At 52.9% G+C, this 12,839-nt stretch overlaps 1 protein-coding gene across 4 annotated transcripts in view; it reads left to right on the forward strand.

Moving 5' to 3' along the window:
* SLC2A5 (solute carrier family 2 member 5) overlaps positions 1-6,953 on the forward strand; it is a 63,950-nt gene extending 56,997 nt beyond the window's left edge. For 3 of the 4 annotated variants that reach the window (XM_082461249.1, XM_082461250.1, XM_082461247.1), the window contains 8 exons: positions 1,050-1,202; positions 3,963-4,088; positions 4,199-4,386; positions 4,505-4,615; positions 5,020-5,121; positions 5,421-5,496; positions 5,965-6,092; positions 6,185-6,953. In XM_082461249.1, the coding sequence (XP_082317375.1) occupies positions 1,050-1,202; positions 3,963-4,088; positions 4,199-4,386; positions 4,505-4,615; positions 5,020-5,121; positions 5,421-5,496; positions 5,965-6,092; positions 6,185-6,388 (1,088 nt within the window). In that variant the 3' untranslated portion in view covers positions 6,389-6,953. The remainder of the gene's footprint in view (positions 1-1,049; positions 1,203-3,962; positions 4,089-4,198; positions 4,387-4,504; positions 4,616-5,019; positions 5,122-5,420; positions 5,497-5,964; positions 6,093-6,184) is intronic. The other variant, XM_082461248.1, reaches the window with a different exon arrangement.
* The last annotated feature ends 5,886 nt before the right edge of the window (positions 6,954-12,839 follow it).

The following is a 12,839-nucleotide window of genomic DNA, read 5'->3' on the forward strand; positions in this document are numbered from 1 at the left end:
TAGCTGATTCACTTTGTTATACAGCAGAAACTAACACAACATTGTAAAGCAATCATACTCCAATAAAGATGCTAAAAAAAAAAAAAGCCAAAAAAAAATAAAATAAAATACTAAGCAGAGATGTCCTTGGGCAGAATTGCAGAGCTTGAAAACTTGGCCGTCAGTTTCCTTATCTCAGTGCTATAAAATACCCTCCCATCACCAGCAGCTCCAGCCTCCCCTCACCCCACACTGTCGCCCTTGGTCTGCCCTTGGCCACAGCCTCCCTCTCAGACCCCACGTCTTTCTGAGCATCAGCTTGCCTCTGGCTCCATGTGCGATACTTGGACCAGTAACAACCCACCTGACCTTCCTCCCAGACCCCCAACCTCTCATTGGACTTTTAGGAGAACTAAATGGGATAATATCTATGAAAATACTTTAGAGTCTATAAAATTAAGTTTCACCTATTCGTAAGGGGGTCAGATATCGGTAAGACGGGAAAACCAACAAGTTCAAATACTGAGGATTCAGAAGTAGTTCAGTCATTACACAAATCCCAGAATGCAGTTAGTCTACAATATATATTTAATTTTTCAATGTTTACTGACAAATAAAGCTTGTGCTTCAATGTCTATGCACCAGCTTATTATGTAATATACAGTCTCAGAAGGTAAAGCTGGTGGGCAGGGGTCCTTGGCCTTTTATTAACAGGTTTCCCCCCCAAGGAGCAAGAGAGAAGAGATAGTCTAACCACACCTGGGCTTTTCCTCTCCGAGACCAAGCCAATCAGGAGGGAAGACCTGAGGTCCGGCTGGCCTGTGTCTCCAGGTGACACCAGTCTGGAAGCAAACGCGCTGTCCATGAACTTCTTTGGTCACACTATTTTCTCTTAAAGTTTAAAAGACTAAGAATAGCAAGAGGGGTTGTTTGCTTACTCTTGCAGTTTTGAGAAAGTTTCAGCCCAACTAATGCGATTGCTGAGGAAGAATAAATGTGTTTGAAGACAGAGCTCATCCCTGCCAGATTAATGTTTCCTGATGGTGTCTTTATTTCACCCTCCCTCCCAGGTCTGTCTTCCAATGTCGTCCCTATGTACTTAGGGGAGCTGGCCCCTAAGAACCTGAGGGGGGCCCTGGGGGTGGTGCCCCAGCTCTTCATCACCGTCGGCATCCTTGCGGCCCAGATCTTGGGTCTTCAGAGTCTCCTCGCAAACGAAGAAGGTGAGCTCAGGACACCTCAGACCCCCAGCCCGTTCTATGAGCTGGTCTTTTCTCTCTGAACGACGGGGCCCCCGCACAGCCCTGACCCCACGGTGCTGAGCTGGAGGTTGCCCAGAGCGGGCCTGAACAAGTTGGTGGGGACAGACAGACTGACGTTCTCTAGTCCCTCTTGGGACACGGAGGAGGGAGTTGTGAGGGAGCAGGAGGTGCTGCTATCTTTCTCTTGGTTGCTTGGTGGCTGTCACACAGGGACCCGGGGCGTGGTAATGACGGCCACCAGGGTGCCAGGCTCTGTGCTTAAGGCCTCCGGCACCATTGCACTGGAGCCTCCCAGCAATGCAGCTGCCCAGGGACCCGTGGTCATCCCATCACAGACCAGGAAAGAGGGTCACAAGACCCAGCCTCCGTGGGTGAGGTGGTGAGCCTCAGGGCCGGTATCCACACCAGACCCAGACTTCGAAGCCACACTCACCCACCCCAAGAGCCTGGGGCCTGGCACATAGTAGGTGCACAGCAACTCATAACTGTCGTTGTTTTTGCGTGACCTCCCTTTTTTTTTGTCTTGGGTCTCGAACCTCTGAAAGGGAAATCACCACTAACAAAGCACCAGTCAAAATGGATGGGCCAGACACGAAGTCTTTTATATAATCCATTTAATCCTCCAAACAACCTATGAAGCATGTACTGTTATTATACCCATTTTACAGGTGCAGAACCTGAGGCATAGAGAAGTTGGATCACATGTCCAATGTCTCCTTAGGACACAAATGCAGGCAGTGCAGCCCTGAGTCCGAGTTTAACTACCATCTCTCCCACCTTTCAATCGCCCTTGTAAAGAGCTGGGACCAGGAGTGGAGGAGCTAGGTTCCTGTCCCCCGGTGATGGCACGTAACCAACCAGCTGGACCCAGAAACAGCCACGGATCCCTGGCACCTGCGAAGTGCTCTGTGGTGTGTGGGAGGGAGCCATGGTTCCACCCAGGGAGGGGGTCTCAGAGAGGGCCTGGGCTTGTGGGGGCGGGTAGGACCAGCATTCCAGATGTGGGCAGAGGGGATGGAAGCATAAAGTTCTTTGGGCATGCAGGGAGCCGCAGGTGTTGTGGTGGACTTTCACTTTGTCCCTCCATCCTTTATGATGACTATTCAGCCATCGGTACCCTCCTTTAGACAAGAGTGTGGAGGGCAGGGCTTGGCCTTCCTCATCTTTGACTCTCCAGCACAATTCATGGCACATACTAGGTGCTCAGTGAAGAAGGAAGGAAGGATGGCAGGAAGGAAGGAAGGCCAGAGAGAACAGTGTCAGGGTTCTTGGAAGTGCGTGGGCAGTCACAGCACAAAGGCTGCATAGAAATCATGGGGGTCACGATCGGAACAGGGTGTCTGGATTTGGCAGTTAGGGGTCACTGAGATCTCATGAGAAGAGTTTCAATGTAGGGGGTGGGGTGGGGGCCAGAAGGCAGACGGCAACGGCCCGAACGGCAGGCACGTCCATACTCGCTGTAGTCTGTGCAAGGGTGATAGAAGCGGGACCCGGATCAGCTAGGCCCTGGATTCAGAGCCAAGAGGTGGGAGAAGGTTGGGAGGATGGGGATTCAGGGTTCAATGTGCCTGAGTTCAAATCTCAGCTTTGCTCCTAAATAACTGATCTTGGGCAAGGGAGCTACATGCCCTCCAGGCCTCAGTGTTTGCAGGTGTAACATGGGGTTGATCCTGGTACCTGCCTCCTGACATTGCTATAATGGGGAAGTGGGCTACATGTGAAAAGCCATTAGACTCTAGTGCCTGGCACGCTGATGTCTGCAGTTATCACCTCCTGCATAGGAGAAAAGGAGGTGAGTCGGGCGTTCACAGCTCCTAGAAGGAGCCTGAACCACTCATTCACTTATTTAACCGTTTTTATCGTGTGATGTAACATATATAAGGGTCCAGAACTAGAACTACGCCAGCCCCCTGTGCGCCCCTCAATCACAGCCTTCCCGCCCCCAAAGGGAGCCATTGTGCCAACATTTATGATCATCGCATCCTTACTCTTCCCTATAGTTTCACCACTTTTCTAGAAGATAGAGTTAATTTTCCATTTCCGGACTTAATACAATGGAAGCACATTGTGTGGAACCGCATTGCACCCAACATCGCATTGGTGGGACTGGCTCCTGTCCTGACTTGCTTCATTTTCATCACAGTATAAAATTCCATCTTATGAATGAACCGTGACTTATGCATCCATTCTACTGTGTGGACATTCGCCTTGTTTCTGGGTTTTGGTTCTATAACCAGTGCTGCTCTGCCCTTGTCCTTCCGGTGTCCTGGTGGCCCAGGCGTGCGTTCCTGAGCGGGACTGCTGGGTTAGAGCATGTGGGTGTCCAGCACCACTAGCTCCTGCCAGACTGTCCCCTAAAGATGCCACGTGTCCACAGAGCGGTGTGGACACTTCCCACCTGCCCACATTCTCGTCAGCGCTTGGTGTTGTCAGAATTTTTCACTTTGTCCATCTGACAGGTGGGTAGTGGCTATTCATCAGCATCCATTCTCTAAGTATTTAGAGTGTCCGCTCTTCGTTAGGCACCATCCTAGGTGCTGGGGACAGAAGAGTGAGAAAGATAAAGGCCCTGCCCCCAACCCCGACCCCCAGCCTGTGTTCCAGCTCCAAAGAAAACCAATCAGGATGATGGGCCAGAGCGGCTCCGTGGGGCAGGAGGCGGAGAGAAGCAGGAGAGGAGGCTGGGGCGCCAGCTCTCACCTAAGACTGGTTTCCTTGCAGGCTGGCCCATCCTCCTCGGGGTGACCGGGGTCCCCGCGGCACTGCAGCTCCTTCTGTTGCCCTTCTTCCCCGAGAGCCCCAGGTACCTGCTGATTCAGAAGAAAGATGAAGCGGCTGCCAAAAACGGTAAGGCTTTCCCGGGAGACCAGGAGAAAGGACGCAGGTTGCGGCATCTTTGCCAGGGGGAGGGGGGTGCGCGGTTCAGCCCCCAGCGCCCCCTCTGCTCCCTCCCCCAGCGCTGAGGAGGCTGCGCGGCTGGGACGACGTGGACGCCGAGACGGAGGAGATGCGGGAGGAGGACAAGGCCGAGAAGGCCGCGGGCTTCATCTCCGTGCTGCAGCTGCTCAGAAAGAGGTCCCTGCGGTGGCAGGTCATCTCCATCGTCGTCCTCATGGGCGGCCAGCAGCTGTCGGGAGTGAACGCGGTACCAGGGCAGCCGGGGCCGGGGCAGCGGGCAGGCACGGGGGCGGGTGGGGGGAGGCATCCGCCGAGGGGTCCAGGCTGCCCGGCCGGCCTCACCAGCCTCGGGGGTGGCCTTCCAGATCTACTACTACGCAGACCAGATCTACCTGAGCGCTGGGGTGAGAGCACAGGATGTCCAGTATGTGACGGTGGGCACAGGCGCAGTCAACGTGCTGATGACCGTCTGCGCCGTGAGTGTCCCCGGGCACCTTGAGAGTGGGGAGTCTTGGCCCAGGAAGGAGCCCGGATCTCGGTGGCGACGTGCCCCTCGGTCCCCTCCTCTCTAGCCTCTGGGCTGTCCTCAGATGACAGCCTGTCTCTTGGGGGGGGCGGTAGCCTGTGGCCCCAAAGATGGAGACCCGTCCCCACCGTCCACTCTGGAAGCTACGCCGTGAGACGTGGCTCTTCTCCAACGTCTCACACTGGGGACCACCACCTGTGCCAGGGCCACCGCGTGACAAATGGGGCCCCTGGACTGGGCAGTGCGGTGGCCCGCTGGCCATTCAAGGACACACACACACACACACGGGCGGGTGGGCGCACAGGGCAGGTGAGCCGGCTGAGCCTCCCACTTTTCCTCGCCCTTTCCCTCCAGGTTTTCGTGGTGGAGCTCCTGGGGAGGAGAGTCCTTCTCCTCCTAGGCTTCTCCATCTGCTGCACCGCCTGCTGCGTGCTGACGGCCGCCCTGGCTCTGCAGGTGAGGAAGGTGCGGCCTGGGGTGCCGCGCGCCCTCGTGCGCATGCGCGTTATCACGGCGAGTCCGCTGCCTGGGGATCACGTGCAGCCCCGATCCCCGCCCCAGCAGCGCATCGCCCACTTCCTGCCGATATTCCAGGGGCATCCAGGTGGCGCTGCTTGTAGAAGAGGGGTGCCAGGCGCCCGCCTTCCCAACCCAGGCAGAGCTACTGGCCCTCCGGGAACCGAGAGTCCTGACGCTCCCGTCCCAGGTTGTCTCCGCTTTGCCAGATGTGATCCAACTCTGTTTTCTCCCCACAGGACACAGTATCCTGGATGCCCTACGTCAGCATCGCCTGCATCATCTCCTATGTCATAGGACATGCCCTTGGGCCCAGTATGTACCCCAGAGCTGGTTCTGTGGTTTCACTGCCCCTGTCCTGTACCACCAGCCCTAGAAACTTCTGGCCTGAGCTCCTTAGAGAGGCTCCAGGGAGGGACGAATTCGGCCCAAATGGCTTCTCTGCCTGTGTCCTTGTGGCAGAGGGGCTTGGGCAGAGCATGACTAGAGCGAGGACAGTTAAGCAGCCTGTGTAGGCTGGAGCACGGTGCCCGTGCGGTTGGCACAGAGAGTCTTACAGGTGGTCATGGGCCCCCTTTAGGGACATCACAGGATGTCGCCTGTTGTGCCCGACTCTTGCTAGGGGCCTTCTCACACTGCTTCTCCACGAGACCAGGAGTCCTGGAGACGCACTGCTCAGCCTTGGGCCGGATGCCCCTGGAACCTTGCACGGGCAGGGGCTCCAGGACCCTTTGTGGGCTTGCTCGGCCGGCAGGGAAGACAGCTCTTCCTCTTCTTCCCCAGGTCCTATCCCCGCTCTGCTCATCACCGAGATCTTCCTGCAGTCCTCCCGGCCGTCTGCCTACATGGTGGGGGGCAGTGTCCACTGGCTCTCCAACTTCACTGTGGGCTTGATCTTCCCATTCATTCAAGTAAGTGCGACCCAGGGGCCCCAGATGCACAAAATACTCAAACAGTAAATCGAGAACCTTTTCAAGAACGTGGACCCTCTCCCCTCCCACAGGTGGGCCTCGGAGCTTACAGCTTTATCATTTTTGCCGTGATATGTCTTCTCACCACCATCTACACCTTCCTGGTTGTCCCCGAGACCAAGTCGAAGACCTTCATAGAAATCAGTCAGATCTTCAGCAAGATGAACAAAGTGTCAGAGGTGCACCCAGAAAAGGAGGAGCTAAAGGACTTTCCGCCCTCTACTGCGGGGCTGTAACTCGAGAGCAGGAGCCTGTTAATCAGGTCTGCGTGGAGCTTCCCTCCTGGGCTATGAATCCAGAACTAGGACAAGTCCGGTGTGGAGGACAGGCCCTGATGGGACTGTCGTAAGGGCTTCTGTGCAGTTCTTAAAGCCAGGCTGTCTCTTTCCAGATTGACCCGTCACCAACCCCAAGGCATGCCGGGCAGCTGTCCCTCAACCATGCTGGGTCAGCCATTGTGTGGCTCCTGGCAACACCGGCTCTTATAATGAAAACCATTACCGTGGTGTTGAGATGGAAGGAATCAAATGTGGCCAAAGAAACTAATTCTTCTCCAGTCCCGTAGTCTTCCGGGGGCCACGGGCACGTGTTCAGGGTGGAATCCATCCTCTTGTGAGATCCATCTCCAGAAACACTAGTTTTGAAAAGTATGATGTCACAAGTAATGATGTCTAGGAATCTGGGAAGCAGGTCCCTATGGAGACTTTAACCAAGTCAGAGATTATTGTTCCCAAATTATATTATTAGAGGACAATAGAATTGCCTCTGTATACTCAATAAAACAAATATGATCACTTTTCACCAAGATGTGCTGCTTTTCTGTGAGCCGGTGGAGGGCAGGGGGGCATTCCCTGCTCCTTCAAGCAGCTCGGCTGCACTGGAGTGTCAGCCCCTTCAGGGCAAGGGTTTGGCCAGTTGTGTTTATCCCGGAATCCCCACCGCCTAAAAGAACCTGGCATGGAGGAGGCCCCTCAGATGATATTTGCTGAAAGAAGGAGAGGAGTGAGAGATGAGGTGGTCGCAAAGTTGTGATTTTTAAGACTTAAGGTTGGGGAAGCCTCTGCATGTGTTCAGGTGCATAGCGAACACCAAGGGGTCCTGAAGGTGCATAGCAAACACCGAGGGGCCCTGAAGGTGCATAGCGAACACCGAGGGGCCCTGAAGGTAGACCGGGAAGGGTGTCGGGAGAAGGAGGCAGTGCCCCCTACACACAGCAGAGCTAGAGGCTTTCATAGAGGGGTGTGTGTGAAGAGGGCGTGTACAAAAAGGTGGAGAAAACTGAGGCGTAGGAAAGGAAAGTGCAGGGACCACCTGCTGAAAGGCTTCTGACAGGATGTGAAATCTCCTGGGAGTTAGGGAGGCAGAGGCCAGAGGCCGGGTGGGACAGAGGTGGGGTTGGGAGCAGCTTTCGTGGGGGTGGAATGGGGATTCCCCAGGTGGTGAATTCCATGACTTACAAAAGTAGTGAAGGCCCAGACAAATTAAAGAGCACAATGCTGTGGTTGAACCATCCTTAACTTCTGCCACAGGGACCTACAGTGTGAGGGGGCACAGAAAACAACCATAGATGGCAGCTTGCAGTGCTGAGAAACAGTAAGGCCAGAATGTCAGAATTAAGGGACTGTGGCATTATTAATTCAGCTCATGTTACCTGCAGCACCCTTAACCCAGGGGAGGCCCTGGAGTTCATGATTCTGTGTGTCTATTCTCTGGGGTCAACCATGGTTCTGCCACTTAGTAATTGAGCCACTTGGACAACTTATTTGGTTTTTCTGTACCTCGGTTTCCCTTTTGGTTGAGCTAATAGTAAATGCCTCACATGGTTGGTTATGAGAATTAAATACTATGCTTGTAGCTTTTAGATCAGTGCCTGGTGTGTATTAAGCACTTAGTTATTTTTAAGTGTTTGGGAGTGAATGTTGATCTTGTAGACAAACACACAGGGAAAATACAGTGAGAGACCACTCTACATGAATACTGGGATTAAACAAGTAAGTGGATGGCAGATACTGGGAACCATCTCACAGTCGCAGTGAGAAATTACAGATAAGCCGAGAGAGTCTAGAATGATCTATGTGGTAATAGACGAGAGTTGGAGATATTGTTCAGCTGAATATAGACACAGGCGGCTACACATAGAAATATTTATAGATATGTGGATTTACATGGGTTGGTAAAATACAACAGGAGGAGAAAGAGATGGGCCTGGTGCTCTGGTTGCACAGAAGGAAGATGGCGAATTAGGAAAGACAAAAAGGATTTCTCCAGGAGAAAATGCAGTAGGAAAGAGAAGAATGGTCATTCCAGGCGAGGAACAGCACAGAGAGATGAGAGGGTTTGAGGGGAACGCCAGGTAGCTTGGTGTGAACGTGAAGCCAGAAAGCCCGAACTAGATCCTGTAGGTCCCTGTGAGCCACACTGAGCCTGAACCTCGTCCTCCAGGTAAAGGTGGCGGGACTTCCCTGGTGGCGCAGTGGTTAAGAATCCGCCTACCAATGCAGGGGACACAAGTTCGATCCCAGGTCTGGAAAGATCCCACATAGTGCAGCAACTAAGCCCAAGCGCCACAACTACTGAGCCCACGTGCCACAACTACTGAAGCCTGCCCGCCTAGAGCCCGTGCTCAGCAACAAGAGAAGCCACCGCAGTGAGAAGCCCGCACACCATAACGAAGAGTAGCCCCTGCTCGCTCACGGCAACTAGAGAAAGCCCGTGCGCAGCAACGAAGACCCAACGCAGCCAAAAAAAAAAAAGATAAACCTGGTGGTACGTGACTGTTGAGTTTCAGAGAGTGCGGTTGCAGTAACAAGACCAGGCAGGACTTGGGGAGGGAGACCGATTGGTGAGAAATAATGAGGGCCCTGCAAAGCCAGCAGTGGTGAGGCCAAGAAGTGAGGGAGAATTCAGAGAGACTTGGTGGGATTTAGGGGCCACTCGGCCACTGTAGGTGAGGCATCTGGCATACGTGCCAGGTTTCTAACAGGGGCCAATGGCGAATGGTTTGGGGAGCGGAGTGGCAGGTTTTGGGAGAAGACTAACATTTTTGGACCTGTTGAGATGGGGGAGCTCACGGAACACACGGCAGACATCTAGAAGGAAGTTGACCGTATGGCTCTGAAGCCAGAAGAGCAAGGATGTAGATTTAGGGGAAACACACATACTTATCAAGCATCTACTGTGTTCCAGGCACTGGGGCTGCAACAGTGAAGAAAACCATGTCACTGAGTGAGAGGTGCGATAAAGAAAAATCGAGTAGTGTGAGGGTGACAGGTGGAGAACGGCTGCTTTCCAGGGAGGGGGAGGAAGGCCTCTCTGAGGGAGGGAGAGAGGGGGCGGCCACAAGAGAATCTGCACAAGCACCGGCCTGGTGCAAACGGTCCTGAAGTGAGAGAGGGCTGGCCGCAGCTCGGGAGGGAGGTCGGTGGAGCCGGAGCAGAGAGGGAAAGGAAGGCGGTGGCTGGCAGAGACTCAGCAGGCCACCGGGAGGACTGGGGATTTTATTCTGAACGTGACGGGAAGTCACTGGTTGACTTGAGTCCGACAATTCTGATCTGATTTGCAATTTAAAGAGTCACTCCATTAGAAAATGTCAGGAGATGGGAGGTCCGTGGATGCTGATCAAGGTCAGTCAAGGTCAGGGCAGTTAGCAAGTGAGAGAGATGGCGGTGAGGGGCTACAGACCCTGTTTGTTCGCTGCTGTGTATCCACGGTGCCAAGAGCACGCGGCAGGGCTCACTGAGTGTTGTTTTGAATCGATGAGTCTTGGCCGGGAGGATTTTAAGTGCGAGAGCAGAGCAGCGTGAGGCTGAGCTGATGTAGGGAGAGCATAATTGGACGAGTTGCCAGCCCCAAGGCAACACGTTCATAACCCCATGAGGCGGGTATCTTTCACCAGTGGTTTCCACGCTTCTGGATTTCACAGACCAAAACTGGGTGAACTAGCATTGGGCTGCCTACTTTTTATTTTGTAAGTAAAAACCTAAAATAGGGAATTCCCTGGTGGTCCAGTGGTTAGGACTCCGTGCTTTCACTACCGAGGGCGTGGGTTCAATCCCTGGTCAGGGAACTAAGATCCCACACTGCGTGGTATGGCCAAAAAAAAAGAAAAAAAACCTAAAATAATAATAATAACTCTCAACTACTATCATAATGAGAAGTAGGTGATTTAAAAGAAAGGGCATTTTACTATATAGGGAAGATGTGACCACAGAATAAATTTCAGTCCTTTAAATTGAATAGATTTTGCTTCATGGAAACCTCACTACGTTGCCCTCTGTTCTGGTGTCACTTAACCCGCAGAAGACAGACTTCAGGAATGGGAGGGCAGCAACCCTGGCGATGTTTGTTACGGAAGAGCTTGGAGGGCAGAGTCTGAAGTCCCACTTTGGAATGAAAGTGACACAGAGTCTTGCCATCTTCAATCCGCTTCCTCGAGGGCTGGTTCCTCAGTTCCCAGAGGAAGAATGAGGCGGCAGGCAGCTGCCATTCTGACCCTCACTTGCATGGGTTTCATCGTTAAAGTGTGTGGTGGTTTGGTTCTCTTACCCGTGGACAGTTCCTCTTCCTCCCCTCGCCTGTTATTCCTTAACCAGCTGATCGAGTGCTGCTGAGGGCTCTTCAGTCGCCCAACATTCAGCTCAGCACTGGGACACGGCAGAGTTGCCTATATGGCATCTGCTGTCTTCAAGGAATTTACAGTCTAGGCAGGAAGATGCAAACCACATGCAAAAAGGAATTACGGGGCAATAAGAATTGACAGAAGACTGTTGTATCTAGTTTTGAGTCTGCTCTGAGCATTAACCATCCGAGCAGCTCCAGTGCCTGATAGGGAGCTTGACACTTGTTGGCACTTAGTAAACGTTGACTGAATGGACGTGACCTGGAGTGGTCTTCAAGGAAAAGGTGGTGAGCTGAGCCTCTAAGAATGGGTGAGATTTGTATAGCAAGGGAGGATAAGATGTTTGGAGGGTAGTGGGTGAGGGAGCATCATGAATCAAGGACATTCATTCATTCAACAAATATTTGTTGAGCACCTACTATGTGCCAGGCAGTGGATGTAATGGATCCAATGGTCAAAAATACAAGTAAGCAAATACTGGAGGTCATTTCAGATAGTGCTCAGCGGAAAGCGGTGGAGAGTGCCAGGTGAGGGGTGTGGGTTACTTTCGAAAGGGTGGTCCTAGTGAGGACCTCCCCAGGGAGGTGGCATTTGACCTGAGACCTGGGGGAGGAATGTTTCAAGCAGAAGGAACAGCAGGAAGGAGCTTGGTTTTGCCATCAGCTTGACTTTGTTGCTGCGGTTGACTCAGAGAGAGGAGGGGAGGCATACAGCGTTGAATCAATGTTATTAGACTGTAAGCATTGTGACTAGGTATTGTGATTTCTGCCAAAAGGATACGGAATTCGGCTGATAAAGTGGAAAGATCGAGCGGACTGGCATTCGAGAGTCCTTAGGAACAAACTGAGAGATAACTGTGGTCTGCTAACCCTGAGATGGGAGACTGCCGTGGATTATTCAGGTGGGACTAATGTAATCACAGGGGGCAGGAAGAACCAGAAAGATGGCAGCATGAGAAAGATTCAGTCTGATATTGTTGGCCTTGAAGATGGGGGAAGGCTTCTAGAAGCTGGAAAAGGCAGAGAAATGGCCTTTCCTTACAGCCTCCAGAAAGGCGACACCTTGATTTAAGCCCACTGAGACCCTTGTCAGACTTATGACCTCCAGAACTGTCAGGTAATACATTTGTGTGGTTTTAATCCACTAAATGTGTGGTAATTTGTTACAGTGGCCACAGGAAACTCATACAGATCTTGGTGCTGAGAAGCAGGGGAAGCTGTAACAAATACCTAAAAATATGGAAGTGGCTTTGGCATGGGGCAATGGGAAGAGGCTGGAAGGTCTTTCAGGGACATGATAGAAAAAGCCTAGATGGCCTTGGACAGACGTGGTAGAAATAGAAATGTTAAGATTTCACTGTTCACTGGGGACCAGGCTGTGCAGTCAAGGTTAAAAGGCAGGGAAGTGCCCCCCAGGGGAGAGATGAGTGCACGATTCAAGGTTGCTGAGGACAGACCACTCACACACCATGCTCACGCGGTACAGCGTCTACTTACTGCAGAAGAGGAGAGAGAGCACGTGCCAGATCCAGCTCCCGGCAAAGCATCCACCACCCCACAGCCAGTGGATCCGCAGCCCTGGAGGCTGCACACGCACCACTTTGTGCTGCGTGGGAGGACCCCACCCTCTCCCCCCCAACCCCGTGAGGGCTGAAATACAGAAGCTGGGGGCCTGCCTTTGGCCACTGCTGTATGTGCTTTAAGCAGAACCCTGGAGCGCACACTGAGCCTGAGACGGAAAGATAGTCCCTCCCAGGGTGAAAAGCCCAGCACAGGCTGTGCGGGCTCTTCATGTCTTGGTAGAGAAGTGTCCCGGGCCCAGGCCTTTCCCAAGAGTTAACACTCTGCTAGCAAGGCCTCAGAAGGGATGAGGGGCACAGCAGACAAAACACGTAGCACTTGGGAGAATACCTAAATTGTCATGAGCAGACCGTTAGGAGAAATAAGGCCCCCATGTTCTCTCATCCCTGTGGCCGTCATGCGGCTGTCCATGTGCCAACACGTTTTTACCCAGGCACACAAGTGTATTTTGCTTTAGTCACCTAACATGACGTTCATAACATGTCTCCA

This window comes from Balaenoptera physalus (assembly GCF_965194825.1).
Source record: "Balaenoptera physalus genome assembly, chromosome: 1".
NCBI classification, from domain to species: Eukaryota; Metazoa; Chordata; class Mammalia; order Artiodactyla; family Balaenopteridae; genus Balaenoptera; species Balaenoptera physalus.